The sequence below is a fragment of the Melanaphis sacchari genome, unplaced genomic scaffold, assembly GCF_002803265.2.
Source record: "Melanaphis sacchari strain LSU unplaced genomic scaffold, SCAv2.0 Contig2_pilon_pilon, whole genome shotgun sequence".
NCBI classification, from domain to species: domain Eukaryota; kingdom Metazoa; phylum Arthropoda; class Insecta; order Hemiptera; family Aphididae; genus Melanaphis; species Melanaphis sacchari.
Window position 1 is genome coordinate 1,278,792 of NW_020271173.1, and position 21,560 is coordinate 1,300,351.

The 21,560-nt window shown below is 23.6% G+C and overlaps 1 protein-coding gene and 1 long non-coding RNA gene across 2 annotated transcripts in view; one reads left to right on the forward strand and one right to left on the reverse strand.

The window, feature by feature from the left end:
- LOC112596039 (lutropin-choriogonadotropic hormone receptor-like) overlaps nucleotides 1-21,560 on the reverse strand; it is a 126,426-nt gene that overhangs the window by 39,970 nt on the left and 64,896 nt on the right. The window contains 3 exon segments of the mRNA XM_025341487.1: nucleotides 99-164; nucleotides 251-325; nucleotides 19,757-19,834. Coding sequence (XP_025197272.1) covers nucleotides 99-164; nucleotides 251-325; nucleotides 19,757-19,834 — 219 coding nt within the window.
- Nucleotides 106-14,268, forward strand: LOC112596040. The gene is made up of 3 exons (XR_003114742.1): nucleotides 106-180; nucleotides 13,879-14,088; nucleotides 14,193-14,268. It is a non-coding gene; the product is annotated as an uncharacterized LOC112596040 (long non-coding RNA).

Below are 21,560 nucleotides of genomic sequence, written 5' to 3' on the forward strand. Positions count from 1 at the left end.
CATATGATGGAAAACTTGTGTGGCTTAATAAGGTTACTGAATTTGTTATGTCATTCTGTCTGTATCAAATATAAAATATTATTTTACTCAATACTCACAGTTGCTCTGCGCTGATCGACAGTTCTCCAGGAATCAATTTTTCTATTTGATTGCTTTCGAAGTCTCTGGAAAAATAAAATTGTAAGTTAAATAATTGTATCGATAACTAATATTGTTAGTTGTAGTAATAAGTCTAACTTAAGATACTTACACTATATGAAGATGCTGTTTAGTCTTCAACAAACTTAGATTAGGTAGTTTCTTGATTCCTGTTCGAACGATTCCTCTATATTTTTAAACAAAAACATATTATACTAAATAATTATATTTAATAAATATGTAATAAAAATGGTCTGTAAATTATATATTACTTATATTCATAAATCATAATATTATAAAAATATAGTTATGTATTTTTTTTTAATTATCAAAAAATATTTCTAGAATATTTTAACTACAAAATAAAATATTAACAATGATTAAATTATAACTTTAAATCTAATTATATATATATTATTGGTAATTGAAATATACTAAAAATCAAAAATTTGTTTAATATTTCGAACATATGTTATAGGTAGGTAATAGGTATTCTGTTTATATGTAAATATATCGAAATATTCAGGAAAGAATTTTATGAAATTAAAAATATATGAATTTCATAGTAATGTTTGTCATTGAAAATAACTATATAATAAGTAATATAATGTTATAGAAATGTATACAAATATCCACCACTAATTTAAAAAGTTCCTACTTTTACATACATTTTATTTCAAAAACACGAAAATTGATTGAAAAACAGAAAAAAGAGTGTTTTTCTATTGTGTAGTGTTATAAAAACCGCTATGTTTCAAAGTTAAAAATGATTTTATTGCTGATTTCATAGTTTTAATTAACAAAGTTTTCTGCAATTACTTTGGATTCATAGCTCGAAAATAGTTGTAAAAACTAGTACATTTTTTTATTTTTCTAGTTTCATTGAACTTATGATGTATTTGTCTCTTGATCAACGATGTAACAATAAATAGGGCTTCAAAATTAAATAGATCGTAGACATTTTTAAAACAATTTAAATAACGTTAAAAAGTTTACGTATATATTGCAAATAAACATAATAAACATAAAAAACAATCAATCACCTATATTACTGTTTTGATTTTTGTAGTTATTTGAAAGACTATTATAAATTTAATGTTCGCCAAAAAAGTTAAAAGAGAACTTAATATTTTTTTCAAATTGAATGACTTTTTCGTTAAAGTTATTTATGTAAAAACAATGTACTTTTTTAAAATGCAAAAGATTAAAATCTTAATTTCAAAACGTGTTGTTATTTTAAGAAAATTTAATTGATATCATATTATTTACTATAATATATCTTTAATATGCGTAAACAAATAAACAACAAAAAATAAAAATAAAATAAAAAAAATAAAAGCATTAAAAGGCAGAAGTAAAATTTAAAAATAAACACCAAATTTTCTTATAATATTTTAAAATATAACTTTTTTAAATCGGTCAAAATTATAATATTATATTGTAATCTATTGTATTGCAACTATTATGTAATAGTTAATTATGTAATATTATATAATATTATGCAAATAAGTAATTAGACTACCCAAGTTTAATATATTATTATAATTGGGCAATAAGTGTATACAATTTTACAAAAAATATATATGTACCTTTACGTTATATACAAAACTCAAATTTACAACATGAACAAAAAAAAAAAAATATATAAAATATGAAACTGGAAATTGAATTTTCTTCACGTGATTTTTTTTTTAAGGCTTAGGATTTTCATTTGTGGAATGCTAAAAAAAAATCACATGGTTTTTATGTTGGTAGATAATAAAGTAAAAAATATTATTCGATTTTTTTCAGAAATAATTATTTATTCTTGGTTAATATTGTACGAATTAAGTACAATTTGATGGTACTTCAAGAAGGTCGTTTTTGTCATGAAAATTGTACATTACTATGACTTTTACAATACTAATTTAAATTATATAATACCAAAAAACTTTGAAATTTTCATACATTACAATGGTAATGATATTATAATATATACTCATACATCTACACATATATAATATATGTATATATTATATCAAGTAATCAGTTTGGAAACTGTTTAAATGTTTTATGCTTTATTATTCCATTAGTATATTAAGTGAATATATGCTAAAAACAAAACTAGAGAAATGAGTATACCAACTCCCTTCCCATCCCTCAAATAACACTCAACTGAGTATTTTAAGTATTGTTTAATAAATAATCATATTAAAATAGTATAAACATTTAATTCATTAAAAAGCTAATTTCAAAAGTTGTAAATTTATTGAAAATATGGTTTTTTACCTCTTACATCAATTTATTTTAATACTACATAGAAAGACAAGTTATTATTTTTGTACGTAGAATTTGTATATATATATTATATACTAATTGTGTATGTTATAAATGAATCTCTTTTACATGTCTATAATATTGAATTTAAGAGAAAGATACAATCCTAATAAATTGGAAATAATTTCAAGTTTTTTAAACTTTTTCTACAATATAAAAGTTGTGTTGTCAAAGTTAAATTTTCTCAATTTTAAAACGAAGTTACTTATACTTTATTCAATAATTTGAGTTGGTCTTCATAGACGTAATACGTGTTGTGTATGCAAAATAAGTCAAATACATAAAGTAAACTTTTCTAAATAAATATTTATTAAAAATAAAAATATATAAACATTTTATTCAGATAGTATAAATTAATTTTATTATATGGCATTAAACAAGATATGTTTTTGAGTCGTAATTTCAATTTACAAAAGCTAGAAAACCAAAACTCTACTATATAATAACTTTTGAGTGATCATTAAGTTGTTTACTGCCACGTAAATATACGTGGAATATTTTCAAGGAGTGGCAAAATATTAATTACCTGTTACTATGAGATTATAAAAAAAAATCTTTTAGCAATCCAAGAAATACAATATTAAATTTAAAAAAACTTAAAACACTTAAAAAATTCAGTATATGGATGTATAATATGTATATAGATACAAATAATTTTAATCAAGAGCATAAGATAATACAAAAAATTGCTCTTATTTAATATACGTATATTCAAATTAAATAAGTAAGAAAAAACACTCTTTGTTGAAAAATTACGCTCAGAAGATATTAAAAATACCTAGAGGTAATATGAATAAATTATTTACAATATAACTACAATCTATAATATTAATTTATTTTAATCAAGAATTAATATCAATATTTGTAATTATGATAATTAAAATACAAGTATGAAATAGAGGAAATTCATGATTACATCCAAGTTATATTTAAAAATACAGCAATACTACATTTTAATTATGAATTGCAATGATATAAATATCAAATTTGATAAATTATATAAATATATATATATATATATATATTTATAAAATGTATAACTGATAAAGTTGAAGAATAAAAACGGTGAAACTGTCTCAATCTTTAAAGTTTATTTTTCTTTAAAAATACGGTATGTGTTATTATATGTGATGGCAAAAAAATTAAGTTGTAACATAATAATTAAAATTTTTGTGCAATAAACGGTCATTTTACGTTTAAGTATTCTATTTTTTTTTTTAATTTAAACTTTAAATTACCATAATTAAATTTGTTAAAAATATGTAATCGTATGCAAAAAACTGGTGTTGTACTGTTGTGTGATATTCTATTTTTTTTTTTTCTAATTTTGGTTTTTATCTTTTCTGATTATTTTAAAAAGTACCAGGACATATTCTAATATAGGTTCAATTTTCTACATGAAAACCACCAACAATTTTTGAAGATTGAAGCCATTTTACAACTCCAAAATATTACATTAATAACAGTTAAAATAATAATAATAATACAATTATCTATACATAATTGTATAATCAATATATTCATCACTTCGCTTAAAATATAAAAGATATTTATTTTTCATGGTAACATGGACATAAATTTATATTGAATTAAAAATAATAATAATAATAAGTGTAAAAAAATAAAAACTATAAGAATAATATTATTTTAATCAATTTTAAACAATACTCTACAGTAATGTCAGTTTATTTTCAAAGAATTATTGTGACATTTTTATGTATATATTTTGACCAAAGTATATATTATTAACGTAAGTTACGTGACTCAAATTATACTTTTTTGACATTTAAAATGTATATAGTCACATCAAGCTAATTATTCAGGAAAAAAAACATTTTATGATTTTCACTTCTACAATACTGATTAAATTATTAATTTAATTAATTTTAAACAAAACACAAAAATCTATAAGGGTATTTATTTAAAAATTTAATAATTAAAAAATTTTTTGTAGTAATAAGTAATTAATAAATAATATAAAGTAGATTTAATGTAAAATAGTATTTTAGTTATTATTTACTGATGTTTTCGAATAAATATTACTTGTATTTATAACATACTACTAGCATATTTAAATAATACGAGTATTTGGTAATATTTTTAATGAAAATATCCTTATAACATAATTCTTTTATTATTTAAGGAATAAAAATGATAATATATTACGAACAACATCATTGCAACTAGTTTATAAAATGTTTCTATAGATTTATAGATATTTAAAATAATTTATGCATTATCTTCATCAATAACTAATAAGATTTCTTTGATTACTGTATAATTACAAAATGTGTTTTTTGAGGTATTTATTATATACAAACTCGAAGACTGACACTAAAAAATATTATTGTGAGTTAGATACCTTGATAAGTAGGTATCTTGATTTTGATGTTCCATTTTTATTAAAGCTAATTTATAATGCTGAAAATTCAAATCTAAAATTGTTCGAAAAAAGTTACTACACTCTTACATTAGCATTTTACACATTATTATTAAGGTTGTTTTGGTAAATATATTATGTGTTGCTATTATAAGTCTTTCAACGGTCATTGAAATCAGTTTCTAAGTAAGTTTATAGTGCTAGATTTTATAACTTTTTGTGAAATTTTGTTACGGAACAGATCTCTTCTTATCTCGCGTGCTGTATTCCTGAGGTGTTATTTATTTTCCAATCAATAATTTAGTGGTACCGCACTAACCACTTGACTGTAATTAAATTGATACCAATAAATCTTTGAAGTAATTTTTATTTTAAAAAAACCTCTGTGAAAATTGTCTTGAAAAATTAAGAATATCACTTCCATCTCTGTCTTAGGTAAAATAATATATTTAGGTATATTATAAGATAAATATTTTATCTGGGAGTTATCATCTTAAGGAAAAAAATAAAATTAGCCAATATTTGATTACATCTCCGTTTTTTTTGAAATTCTAAAATATTTCTACATTACAAATTTCTAATAAACGATGAATCATAAGGTCTGTTTGATCCCACAGAATTGCAATCTAGGATCCTGTCAAACTCTTCAATGTCAAACCAATTCAGTCACTTCAATCTATTGCACAATTACTGAACTCTATCAAAACAAATTGTAAATGTTTTCACCAAAATTTAAATACACGCTATAACCCATCACATGAGTTAAAATGCAAATATTTTAGAGGTATTAATTTAATTAAAAAATATTACCACAAAGGGACATCTCCTTGTCGATTTATTCATGACATGTGTTAATAATTGATAAAATTAAATTATTGTTAAAATTTTGTAAAGATTGTGAATTCTCTTAAAAATAAAATAATTTAGAATCAACTATTTAACATATTTTATATTTACACTTATGTTAATATAACTACATAACTAATTAGAATTTTATTATTGCAATGATGATATCTATGATATTATTTTATTTTGCTTCTTACTTGACTCAAGAAAAAAATAAATTCTAAGTTTGTTTTTATTTGTTCAATATCCTCAATCATAAAATAAATCGTCACTGATTTTATGAGTTTATTAACTATTTAGTACTTACTACTTAACATTTAACAGTATAATATTATTACAGTAATGAACATAAAATTAAGATAATAAAAGATTTTTAATAATATAAAATCTACCTAATCTTATATTTTGAATAGAATTAACCTAATTTAACCAGGACTCAACAATATCGAATTTTTTTTTTTGGTATAGTTTAAAGACAAATAACTGTTGTATTGTACTTTCACCAAATGTTAACATTACCATTTTTTGTTAACAATATAATTTACAAGATATTTTGATCTTTTATTGACATCAAAGCATTTTTTCTGCTAAATAAAAAATTCTTAAAATATAATACGAGGTACTCGTACTTTATAGGTTAGGTAATCATTGAACAATTTAAATAAACCAAAAATACATTAGCACAAATATTTTGTAAATATTTAACAGAGAACAACTTTAATAGCTTTTATGCTTGAGTATTTGATGGTTGTTAAAAATAATGAAAGAAGACCAATAATACAATTAAAAATTTTAAATTTCAGTCTTGCAGAACTATTTGGTATTTTGAAATACCACTTTCTTTTAAACTAAATTTTTAAACTTCATAGAATATACATTTTAGGGTTATATATTTTTATAATTTTTAAATAATATAGTATTTTTACAACTTATTTAAAAACAAAGAGAAAAAAATTAAAGACTATAGTAAAATAGTATGAAAATCCTGATGTACAATTGGAAAAGTTTGATTTTAGTATAAATTTAAAAAGAGAAATACGAAATTGTAATATTAATAAAATATAAGAAATAGGTAGATTTGTAATGAGAGTAATAAAATAAAAATGACAGCTTATAGAATGGAAAAAAAAAAATATCAATAATTATTGAATCGATATTTGACGCAGAATATGTAATACAAAAATGTTAGTATGACCCGGCGTACTAGTATTATAATAGTTAAGCGAGAAGATGGAAACCGTTATGAAAACCAACGGAGTATAATAAATATATTGTGAAAAGTGTAGTGCTAGAATACGGTGTATGAGTTATGACTTATGAATGTATGATGGACGAACGATCGTGTTATAGACGTTTATGTAGCATCATTAACGTTTTACGGACGATGTGTCTCCTACAGGGGCGTTGCAGTACACCGGACTATAATAGTACTGCGTGCACTATTATATGGTGTGTTAACGTTATTTTTTTTCGAATAACGTTTTCAATCTTCATTTAATATTACGCTATTCAACAATGTATAGATTACATATTGTGTAATTCAGACGCAGCAATAGGTATTAACAATGTGTGCTTGCAGGCTTATTTATGTTTACGTATCGAATAATAATATATAATCAATATTACGATTATGTCGCTTACAACCTATATATTATTATTATGTATAACGTGTGTCACGGTCTAATTTATTTTATCACGAAAAACAATATTTTATGTTTTCAACTGTGCATATACGTACTTAAAATGCAGGTGTACCAGTGCAATGTATTGACGATCAACTATTGATGCGAGAAAATATTCATAACACACGATTTTAATGTATTTAATTGAAATAATTCGAAACATTGTTATTTTTCAATGATGGCAGAGAGTGCGTTAAATTTTCAAGAAACTATAATTCGGAGATAAAGGGTTAGTTTTGGTTATGATTCGTGTTAATTTTCATAGTTATCATGATTTATTATTGAATAATATTAAAATTATTCAAATACTATTTTATATTACCTATTGAAGTTGACAATTTCGTACCGTATTTTTATCGAAGTAACATAACATTTCCGTGAACAGATTTACATATTTTCATTGTAGCTCGTATTATACAAATTAAAATGAAAGATTTTATTTTGTTATGTTATTGTGTATTGTTTATTGTTGTCGGCGTCTATCAGTCGCAGTATTATCATCACAATATTATCCGCATATTGTATTTATAAGGAAACTTTCATAAAACAAAATATTTTGGAGAAACATAACCAAATTACAAACAAGTTATGAACTTTGTATTATGAAAGTTATTTTGTAATTTACTTTTCGACCTTAGTCCGATTTAATGAACTTGAAATTGAACTAGTTAATTTCTTAAAAGAACTTTTCTATTATTGTTATTTAGAAAGATCTGCATAAATGTACAAATGCCGTTTAATTATCTTATCTATGACATGATTTTCTTTTTTATAATATTTAAAAAATCACCTAAGACGTTTATTATGTTTATCATAGATATACCGTGCAAAATAATATTACTCATTAAGCAACTGTCGGATATACATCCGTGACGTTTAAAAAGCTTTGCTTTTCGTATTCATCACAATTATTATTATATATTTTTTATTAGTTTAAATATGTCTTTTATGTTTTATTGATAACTATAATAATAAATGTTTAAAGCGATCGCCAATAATATTTATACTTAATTTGAATTGATTGTTTTATGCAATTTAGTATATATATATATTAGGTAATTACTTTCATTACACTTTTAATGATCGATTTTCACAAATAAAATAGAACAATTAATTATAATTGTTCATTTTAAAATATTTTCAAAAACTTTATGTTATTAATTTTTGCTTATAATTATAAAATGTATAACACAATGGAAATATTTTAGATTCTGAATGAGAGTGAAAATGTTGTAAGTTGTTATTGCCAATTTTGCATTAGTGTATGAATATATTCTTTTAAGCAAAACACTAATAAAACAAATACACATAGGGTGTATAAAATTCATATTTAAGTAATTAAGGTAAAGGATCAAGGACCATACCTTAGTGCTAGCAATATTTGTCTAATCACTACCATTTTGTTGATTTATGATGCTATATAACGTATACCATCGATTTACTTAGGTCTTTAAACTCACTATAAGTTATTCATGTTAAATATCGTGCAGTTCATAATATATATATATATTATATAGTGATCGTGCTTTTGAGCAAGTATCAACTGTAGTTATCGAGTTATGTTTTCTCTATTCCGATATCGTCTTTACTAAATTTCTTGAGATTTGCTTATTTTTATGATTATTATTCTTGACATAACTAAATAATAAATAATGTTTCAACTAAAAACTAAAATTCACAAATGTTATTATACTTTTTCAAAGTATTGATTAAATTTATCATATACGTATAGTTTATTCTGATATCCTATTAAGAAAAATTCGAAATTAATATTTTTATGAATAATTATTATATAATTAATTATATAAACCCTATTTCTTTTATAATAAAATTGTATTTTTATACATACTCGTAACTTTATAAGTACGATTTAAATATATTTTTTTTAAACGTTTAAATTAGTTAAAATCTAATGATATTTCATATCAAGTTTAAAATGATAATACTTTTAATATCCAACTAATTTGTCTATTCTGTACTGTCAAAATGCACATATACGTACATGAAAATGATTGTATATTTTTTTGTTTTAATGTTAAGTTTATTGTATTTTCAAATCTTTTTTACTCTATAAATATAATTTTTATTTAAATTTTATAATAACATGTCTATAATCTATGAATTTATTGAAGTAAAGTGAATCTCATAAATTATATGCCAAGAGGACTTCAGCCACATTATGTGTTATATAAAATATACATATTATTTTATTAAAAATACTAAAATTATTTTGATATGTCTCTCATATATATAATGATTATTTGTGACAAGGGTAACAACATTTTAAAATATTGAATATAAATAGAAACTTAAATTTAATATGTGTAATAATAATTAGACAATAAATAGGTATGTTAGTTCGCTGATATTTTTATTCATTTTAAAGTTAATTTATCTTTATAAACATAATCTATATATATGCATCTAATATTTGTAAAATATAAAATTTTGATGAAAATAAATACTGAGCCAGTTTTAAAAAATCATAAATTTGGTGTATTTAAATGTTTTTTAGAAAAATTTGACCATTAATATTTACCTATATATGCTTGTAAAATGATTTTAATATATTCAAAATATATTGTTTGTATTTTATACCAGATATAAATTAGCGCTTGGCTTTAACAAGCAATGTTCATGTACGTTTTCGTGTTATTATAAGATATTATGATTTAGTAATAGTTTTAGTCATTCGTGTTTATTTTTGATTCGTCTGTCTTTAAATTATTATTTTAAATGTTAATATAATTCACAATGAATTCAAATGGATTAGATTTAATGAATGAAAAGTTTTATAATAGTGTTAAATATTATACATTAAAATTACACTATTTTATTTTAATGTATAGAAAAATGTGCAAGTTTGATGGTAGACGTGAAAAAAAAAAATGAAAATGAAATCTTCTCATAACTATTGGTTAGAAAAAATTTATTTTGACTTAAAAATCTCGGTCAATAGAGCTATTTATAAATGTATGTAAACAAAATGCTTATAATTGTACAGAATAAAAAATGATAGAATGATTGAAAATTAAATTTACTTGCCCATAAAATGAGTTTTCATATTATATACTATTATTGAAACCGTTTTTAAATAATTGATTATACCATATTTTTTTTTTAAATTAAATTATTACTATTGAGACTAACATTAAATACAAATAAAAAATATAAATATGAGTACAAATTAGGTACTAAACATATCATTTCATACTATTAATTATTATCATTTAGAGACGCAATGTTTACATTTAAAGACATTTTTATACATAAAAAATTAGTAACATTTTTTTTAGATACGCGCCTTTGTCATATATGCCCTTCTGACCCTGTCGTTCAATAACTTTTTGTCATTTTTGTATATGTTTAATTTGAACGCAAATATGTTTTTTGAATTTAAAATATATCATTAAAATAGATGTGCTATATTTATATCTGATGAAAATTTCACATTGTTGTTGCCGGATAATTTCTATACATCCGATTAAACGCGACAATATACCATATTTCACATCATAGGTAAGATACGATAATGTTATAAATGTCGAATATACGCATGCTTTGTAAAAATATAGCAAAGTTTTGTTATCACTAAGCTGTCACGAGCAGAATCTATTCCTATTGGTTTATTGAATACATGAGTCGATTCGTCATAGAACGTAGTTATCGCAGTTATGTAGTTATACTGTTTTGTATTTAATGATATGATGTAATAACACGCACGCACTTCGTAGTGGGTAAAGTACCTACAATGAATATTTTAAATTTGTCCGAAATCAATTGCAAAATAATATTTGAAATTCAAAAGTCGTAGACAGGTAAAGTGCCCCTGCACCATTTCATATTTATACTATTCCTTCATCGGATCAGACGTATTGATTGCAAATGATAGAGTACAAAAGATATTTTTGGGTAAGATTATTTAGAGAATGAATTATACATATATATGACAATATAGTGATTGGTTTTAATGATAAGAATGATATTAGACTTGACCCGGTCAAATTATGTATCATTGTCTAAAATCTTTTTGTTTCGCAAAAACAAATAGTAATTGTATTAATAATAGGCACTGTTATTACTTATTATTGTTTCTAACGCAAACGTATAAAGTTAGTAGAGCAACTAAAAACAAAAACTGAAACACATATGATATAAGTCTAATATAAATAATAATAAATAAAAATTATTAAGTAGGTCTAATATTTCACTATGACATTTGTTTCGAGCGTAAATAAAAGTAAGTAGATCCCGTGTAAAATACTTACACATAAACATATATAAATATATATAATATATTCCTAAATATGTGTAGAAAATTCTTTTGGACAAAATAAAATATTTAAAAAAAATTTGGTTATTATTATTACCTACATTTTACTTGTATTTACTTGTAACTAACAATATTATAAAATTTAAAGGCAAACTTAATTTTTAAAAAAGTTGTCTTAGGTTTTAAGTAACTTTAATTTATTATTATAGTAAGAACTTAATATTTTATTGAACATAAATTATACCTATGGTTTTGTATTTTATCAATACTGTTATTCCTGATTTTATGTTTATTTGAAAAATTTGATTTTTTTTTATGGTTATTCTAATATACTTGGTTAGTATAATTGAAATCAAGACAAAGTTATTTATATAAAAAAATGTTTAAAATATAATTTAAAAAAAATAAAGTTATAAGTAAAATTTGCATTATACCAATAACTTTGTTTAAAAATCATGGGAAACAATTGATTTAATACAATTTTCAATTTGGTCAACGAATGTTAAGACCAGTATTGTTCTTAATGATTAATATATTAATATTTGTTCATAAAAAACTTAGAAATGACTTTCCTCGGAGCGATTATAAAGAATTTCTTGAATTAGTAGTAATATTTTTAGGAAATATTCCTTCGGGCGGTATCAAATTTCGGCGGCCAGAACCCTATCATTTGGCCAGATAGATTATATTATATTATTTCAAAACCAATTCAAATTAAATGTAGGAGAAGAAAAAGCCTTACAAATCATTTGCTGTTTTATTGTAAAATGTTATACAGAATCTTGGTTTACAGCTTCAGATGCAAGCACCACTCAATGGTTTAAAATTTATAAAAAAACTTCATTCTTATAAAAAGGACGATAAAATTATTGCAGAAATAGCTTTATATAAATCTCTAAACCATTTATGGTACCTAAATAAAGAATATATAGCTTTTAGTTTATTTGATGACAGAATTAATGTAAAATACGCATAACAGTTTTTTTTTTTTTAATTAGCTATTAGTTGAAAACTATGATAGCTTGACAATTACAATTGTACAGGTACAAAATTAAACATTACAATTATATGATATATAATAAAATGTTACAGTAATAATATGAATTGAAGACCTATAGGTACAGTAATTACATTTACATACTGGCAATTGAAAATATTTTAAATCAATTTAATTATATGATAAGAAAGGTAATCAGAGTATCGGACTATGGAACAATCTGTTTATTTAGAACAGCTGAAAGGAGCGTAATGAGGGGAGTGATTAAAGAGGAAAGTTCTCATAAAAATGTAGTTAGTGGATTATCAATTGCGTGGATATTGGGTAGAGGTATATTTTTGGAGTTAGTAACGGAGGCGCAAGAAGTTTTAGGAGGGAGAGGGGGAGTTTGGAGATGAAGAGAAGTGGGTACCGGAATCGGATTCTGTGGTTTTGATTGAGTGAGAAGAACTTAGAAAATTTGACATCCTTTGTAATTGGAAGTGTGATTACCCTTGCATAGGGCGCACTTGGCTGGACTGGTTTTGGGTTTGGTGCAGACTTCGGTGTGGTGGTCACTCCCACATTTGACACACCGTGGAGGATGGTGGCAATAATTTGCGGTGTGACCGTAGTTTTGGCAGTTACGGCACTGAGGTGGACCACTCTTTGTCCTATATGGTAGTTCGACTTTTACATATGTGTGCAAAATTGAAGACAAGTTTAGGATATCTTTATTGTTGGTGTTGGGATTTAATTCCATAAGAAACAGTGGGCATGGGTGCCCATTTTTTATGACGTTTGTGACTCGTCTGGTGAAGTGACCTAACTCCGAGAGTGCATCAGATATATCGGAGATGAGTGTTGTATGGTGCAAGTTTCTGATAATGACCTTGTAAGGTCGATGTGGTGGAGGCATGAAAGTGTGAAAAGAGGCACTGGTGCCCATTAGATGATTAACGATTAGGTTAAACATAATACGTCCATGCGGTCGAATAATCAGAGAGGAAGAAGTAGACTTACAAGAAAAACCGTTTAGGCCGGTGATTTGTATTAATGTATTTTTGAATGCGGAGTAGTTGGTGATATTTTGAACGTATACTGGCGGAGCCCTGAGATTGTCCTGTTGATGATCAATATTAGACTTGTTGATAATATTGGTAGTATCACTAGAAGTATCGAGTTGGTCATCGTGGTCCTCATTGTTAGCTAGGACAGCGAATTTATTTGGCGAAACAAATGACTTGGTTTTTTTGGTTTCCGTTAGATTAGGTGAATTTGGAGAAGACGGCAGCAACCGTTTGGATTTGAAAATTTTCGGAGAGGATATCATATTAAATGAAAACGTATTCAACGGAATGAAATCCGTGAATTGATAACTGTTTACATAATAAAATGCGATAACAATGCGAACAACCGTACAAACGTGCGGCCGCGCTGCAGGTCAACAACGAACTGATAACAATTTTTATTGAAAGTAAGTATAGTTTATATGAATAATATATATAAAAAGTATAACTATAGTCATTATAAATTGTGTTTAAATAATTAATATATAAATTACATTTTAAATGATTTCAGATTATGCAAGATTATTTCGTAAATACCCAGGGCATAGCCAAGAAAATTTGAAAACGCCCTATACCTAATAATTCAATAATTCATTTAATCTCTAAGAACTTAACTTAATAATAGTTTTAAGAAATAATTATACAAGTAATATCTAAGTATAAAATAATTCATTTTTTTTATCAAACTTTACTATGAAGTAATCTTTTATTTATCAATAAAATAAAATAATAATTATGTAATGTTTGGTTTTTTATTATGGTAAAAAAGAGTTGTTTAATTAAATATTTCACAAATCCTGTTGTAAAAACAAAGTTATTGGTCTAATGCAAATTTTACTTATAACTTTATTTTTTTTAAATAATATTTTAAACATTTTTTTATATAAATAACTTTGTTCTAATTTCAATCATACTAGACACAAGTATATTAGAATAACCATAAAAAGAAATCAAATTTTCCAAATAAACATAAAATCAAGTTGTTTAACAAATTCTCGGAAAATGAAGGATTTACAAAAAATTTTGTAAGAACATTTTTTGTAGGTAATATAAATTTCTACAATTGAGATTCTATATGCTTTTATGTGGATTTTATAGTTTTGTGTTTAAATTCGAAAAACGGTAAATAAACCGTCATTAGTCATTTTTAATCCTTTTGCGGTATATGAAGGGGGTGAGATATCATCACTAAATTTAACCTAAATTATTTGTTTATAGTGATGAACAAAGTGAAAGGGTACTCAAAAAAAAACATTTTTTTTTTCACCTATGAATAAGGACTACCCTAAATTATATATATATATATATATATATATATACATATCGTAAGTATTTATAATAGTTATTAATTGTACCCATTTTTAAGCCGCCGGTGACAGAGGCTTACGCATACTAGTAGTTTGTAATTGTATAACGAAATGAGACAATCCAATGAGTAATACAAATCTAATATATTAAAAAATAAATACCTAAATATGTTTATTAGAACGTTAGGATTTAAATACTTTTATTAATAAAATACAACTTCAATTATAAAAAATACTTCTAAAGAAATTATTTTGAATAGCATGTAATATAATAGATTCAAAAATATAATGTTTGAAAGCTAGACGACAGGAATTTAGTTAAATGTGAACCCCTGCTGTGGGAGCATATAGTTTTTTATTTTTAAATACATACTGGGTAAATAAACGCGATTGTATTTATATATATATACACGTTTATTTTTTGATAAATTTAAAATTATTGACTAATTTTGTAATCTTTAATCCATATTAAATTCAGTGCAAAATGATAGCTTAAAAAATTACAGAAATATTAAAAATGTTTATTTTTTTATACACAACATTTCAAAACAAAATGTGTATGTAAAATGCACATTGAAATTTATTATATCTGCTTAGTTATTTTTCTAATAAAATATATAAAATATATATAAAGCATAAACTTAATTAGGTATATCTACGATAATTTAAAATTCATAGGTGATTCTTATTTTTATTAATCAACGAAACATTGTATTTTTGATTAAATAATAATGAAAATAAGACAACGTCCCAAATTCGTATTACTGGAATAAACTTATAATTAAAAAAAAAATCAGAAATACTATACTGAAAACACAATAATTTATACAGACTTTGTAGAAATTGTGAAAACTAAATATCGGGTAAGCAACTTAATATATTAAATTTTTCAATATAAAATCAACAGTTTTTTTTTTTTAATCCGTAAATTTTTCAACGATTTATTGTTTGTGCTTGTAGTAACTGGAAAAATAGTTTCTTTGAAAAATACTTTCCAAAGAACCCTAAATTGTCTTCGAATACGATTTCTTGTACCTTGTGTTAAATTATTTAACTAAGATTTTAAGAAATTTCATAGCCGTATTTTCTTAGACCGTTTTTTCATAAAATATTTTAAAATTCATCGGTTATTTTTACTTTAAATTATCGTGTATATTTTTTTACATTGTATTGTATATTTTAAAACACTATTAATAATGTTATTTATATCAATAATAATAACCCCAATAAGTCATCCCAATATAAATTTAACATAATTTTTTTTTCTTTATGGTCATCACAGAGAAAGAATAATTTTTCAAGTTTACATTAATTTGATGATTACAGTAAACATATACTGCAGACTCCATCCGCTAATGAATAACGCGTTTTGAATTTCCAAGTGGGGTCGGAAAATCACTTTAATATGCTCTTTTAAAATCAACCATGTGGCGCACATGTAATTAAAAACAAACTGGTAAGCACAATTCAAAACTTAATTTAATATACGTATATAGTCGCTATTACATATTATTTAGTTATGTAATTCCGTACCTACATATATAATATTATCGTTTACATGATCATATAACCTACCTGCGTAAACAATAAACATTTAAAACAATTTAAGACGTTTAAGTAGGTAAATTTATACATCAAACAAACATACATAATATATCTATATATTACCTACACATTCATATATTACGTATAATAATTCGTTCAAAAATTATAACCACAGCTGCGTTTGTTTCGTCAAAATTGTAATGAAAAATCAACTTTACAACCACGCACACGGAACACGCAAACATACACATGACAGCGTAAATGGTGTTAATTAGTTTTTCCTTGATTAGTTTGTCTCGGGAAACACATTAACGGTTTTTAATCAAATATCCTGTTCGATTGGGTAAAACATTTACACACTTTCACACACCGCACTCATTAATGTCAATAAATCCTATACGTATTATAGAACGCATCACTGATAAGTAGATTTATAGTGATTTCAACTAATTAATAACCTATGACGTTCGTTCTCGCTCGTCAACAACTTTCTGTTTTATTTTATTACCAATGAATTTGGAAAATGATCTTTTTCGACTCGACTCAAAATTAAAATTAAATTGGACGAGATGGTAACCGCTCTACTATACAGTAGGTGTCGAGTAATCCTCTCGTTTTTCAGTGGGTCATTGTAATGGATGTATTGCGTTTGAAATCATTATAAACGAAAAAAGATTCTAAGCGAATGAGGTATATTAATCTATATTACTAAGTGTATTTTGTTGTGGTAATTCGTTTTACTGTTAAAGTAATGTGTTAGGTTGAATTAATTATTAATGTAAACATCATATTATACAAAACTAATTATTATAACACTTGTTCACATTTGAATCATTGACGACCACTCGTTGAAATTTATGAATATGTTCATGGTATAAATAGGTAATAGCTTAAAAGTATATAATACATATATTTTGAAAATTCCAATGAGTATAGTGAAATATAATATTGTATGTAAATTGTTTTAAGTTCCTCACAAATAACACAAACAATATTAATGAACTGCACGAATAAACTGAATTCTTTCTTTATACTTGTTTAAACATCTAATTTAGTCAAAATTTGAAATATCTATTAAAAAATTATGCTTAAACGTCATTTTGATTTTTGAGTTTAAATAAAAAAAACTCATGGAAACCTCGTATTGTGTTTTTAAGTTTTTTATGGGGCCTACATATTTTTATCAACACAAAAAAAACAAGACTCAATGGTTATTTATTTTTCAGTTATATTAAAAAGGTTTTACGGAAAACTGATTTTTAATATGAATTATTGCTATTTTCTTTTGATTTTTTGATTGTTCAAAAAATTTCTAAGGATTTTCATACTTGGTCTTCTGAAGGACCAATTAAATCCAATTTATCAAAAACCATTCATGAAGTAGAAGAGAAAATTATTTATTTTTCTTTTACATTAAGAATAATAAATAGATACAAAAATACCCATTATTGTATAATCAATAGGTACATACGAACAAAATCTAAAAACACCATTTTCTCGTTGATTGTAAAAATATAAAATATATTAAATGAATACTTATTTACAGGGTCAATCGTGTGCTTTATGATAACGTTTTAAAAGTTGTGCTTTTAATATTCCTAATCAATAGTACGGTCAAAACGAATATATATTTCTTCATGGTTAAACCAGAATACTGATGAAAACCGCAAACATTGGGAAATACCCTGTGGTTAATTTTACTAAATATAGGTGTAAAATAGTAGTGAATAGCACTAACTTCATAGATGATTATTATCCTCTCTTCATGTTTATTACAGATTATAATAATTTAGTCGACAAAATAACTGAGTTCATATTCATATACATAATATATAGGCGACCACACCGGCTTTGTATTATTGCTATTATTATTATTAAATTGATGGTGAAATATAAACACGCAGTTGTGGCCTTATGTCATGTAAATTTTAACTCTTAAAAATATAAAATAACATTTACTGACATTCGGCCAGTCCGGTTCTCGTAATATGTACGTAACATAGTGTTTATCTATAAACGTAAAAAAAATAAATATAATTTATGTAATAATTTAAATAAAAAATATAAATAAATTGACGAACGACAGTACAAATATGTTTATACATAATAAGTGCTAACAATCATCACTGAAAGTTAAAATCAAAATTGTATATGCATGCTCATTCAACGCTCGATTTTATTTCTATCCTTGAAAAATAATTTTGGCCAGCATTTAGATTCATAATAAAGGTGGCAAGAGGAATGTTTTTGAGTAAAGTCGGCTTGAAATTGTATTAAATGGTAGTTTATATTGTGTATATCCTGTGTAAAATTATTACAGTTTAAGACAAACTACAGAATAGAAATATTATGATGTCATAGGATATTCAAATAAAAATAGTTAATATCAGTACCATACATTAAAATATAGTAATATGCTGTGTAGTAACCAGATGGTGTTTACGACCATTTTTGTTTTTAGAATATTTATATAATTTCGTGCCCGGAAGATGACGATTGTCAATGCAACCTACATAACGATAATAATTGTTGTTGTGTCATTTATTTTTTATCGTTTTAGTTATTTGATCAAAATTAATTAAAATCCAGATAAACATAAATTTTAGTCTTAAAATTTAATGAAAATAATAAATATTAAATGTAATAAGTATGTATCGTAAAAAATGTCTGAATAAATGGCATCACAAAAGAGCAGAGAAAATAAAAGAAGAATATGAACAAATTTGTTAGATTCCAAAAATGAATGTGTTTTTTGAAAAGAATGTATGTATTCATAGATATTAAGAGAATAAATATAATAATTTAAAAATACATTGATTATTTACAGTAATTTTAAGATTCGAGAATATTTTTCCATCAATTTAGTTATCTAATAAAAATAATTTGTGTTAATTATTGTAATTTTTTACTTAAATCGTAACTTAAAAATTATATTATTTTATTGAAAATAATAGTACGATATAAGTACCTAAAAATCTAATATTACATAATATGTATATATACACATAAATATTTGTATATGTTTATTTTTTTAAGAATTAGTGTTTTATCATTATATATAATATTATTAAATAAATTTAACATAAATATTAAATTAATAAAAACTTTAAATTTAAGAAGAAGAATATTATCATTTATTATATTTTTATAGAAATTATGTTTAAATTATCAGTCAATGACAATAATCAAGGTGAGATATTATTCTTAAACAGTGTTTACTTACAAGATTTTCAATCTAGGTAAATCCACGTCGAATAGAGATGGAGAAATCACCTTCAGTTTTGGCGCGATATGAATAACACTGGAACAGAAAAACAGCATTTATCATCACTTATTATCATACAGTGTTTGATTCCAATAAATCATAATACGCTTATTTATTAAATTTTAGAAACCAAAGCTGTTACTATAGTATGCGATGACATTTTTTTGATAAAACGTGTTAAATACCGATATATATAATGGAGATAGTAAATATTACCGTGCTTTTGAAAAATGATAAATCTTATTTTTTTTACTATGATTTTAAAATATTATGTATCTCTTTATAATAAGTTAGGTTCTTTACATACGAATTTTAATTAAATTTGATTAATATTATATGTTTATTTAATATCTATTCAATATTTGAGTATTTATTTTTATTATATTAATATATTTATATAATATATGATTAAAATAATAATAATAATAATAATAATGGCTTAAATATTAAGAACAAGATCAATTTTAATTAAGAACTTAATTTTTTTTTTTTTTTTTTAAGGATCGGAAAAAAAAAGACAAAATATAATCATTTCTGTAACAACTTAAAATATATAGCTCAAATATATTTATTTAAAAACAGGTATGATAAATACAGATCGAGGAGATATTTATAATTTACACCTCTTAGATTTAAATTTTTTTGATTAAACTAAAAGATTAAAGATTTTAAGTCTGTGTTATTTTGTTTTTTTCGATTCAAAACAAAAATGTTATAAAATAATCTTTATAGATAGATACTTGATAAAATAATTAAACTATTCATGCATCTATTTTTTATGTCTTAATCCAGAATATGCTTAAATATAAAACATTCTAGTTACTCAATTTATAATTTTAAAAATCGATCACTTATGGTTCAGTTAAAAATTTGTCATTAATTAAATTGAAATCTATTTATGTTTAAAATAATAAGTAAAACTGTCCTATTATTTAAATACATGTGTCAAAGTGGTCGAGCACAGTGATTGATTACTGCTATTATCAAAAAAAATCTCCCCTTATGTTAAGATGTATCATATATTATACGAGGTTAATCTACAACTTTTACGGGAACCCTTGTCAAAATGCCTGTCATACGTGAAATGATTTCCTAGTCTTTCTCTGCATAAAAGGATTACAAATATCAAATTACCCATGACTACTGGTTTTAATTTATGTTTTTGTAATGCGAAATTTAATTTATAGTCTTACCTATGTATGTTTACATAATTAAACTGTATAGAAATCACAAGTTAAATAGTTTTATGTAGTTAAGATTAGAATTACTATTGTTTAACAATTAATATAATAACTACAACTTTAAAAGTACACATTTTACCAATACAAACTATATCCTTGTATTAGATATAACCGGTTATTGAAATATTATATGGTTATAACTTCCTATCACATTCTTGGGTTAACTAAATTAAAATTAAAAAATAAAAAACAACAAGTTTTCAACATTTTAAAATATTAAATGATAAAAACTTTTACTTTGAATAATAAAATTAAATTTATATTATAATATGTAAAACACAAAAAAGTTTTATTTTTGTTATTTACTCCCACACGGTACTAATTTTATTTTATCTTATAATTTTATGATGGATAGTCGATTTTTAAGCAAAGGATTTTTTTTTAACTTAACTTATAATAATTATGTAGTAACATAATTCTAAATGATATAAAATATTGTATTATGATCAAATAATGTTGGTGGTTACACAATAATATGTTACTGCAAGTATATATTTGTAGAGTCAACTACAAACATTTGA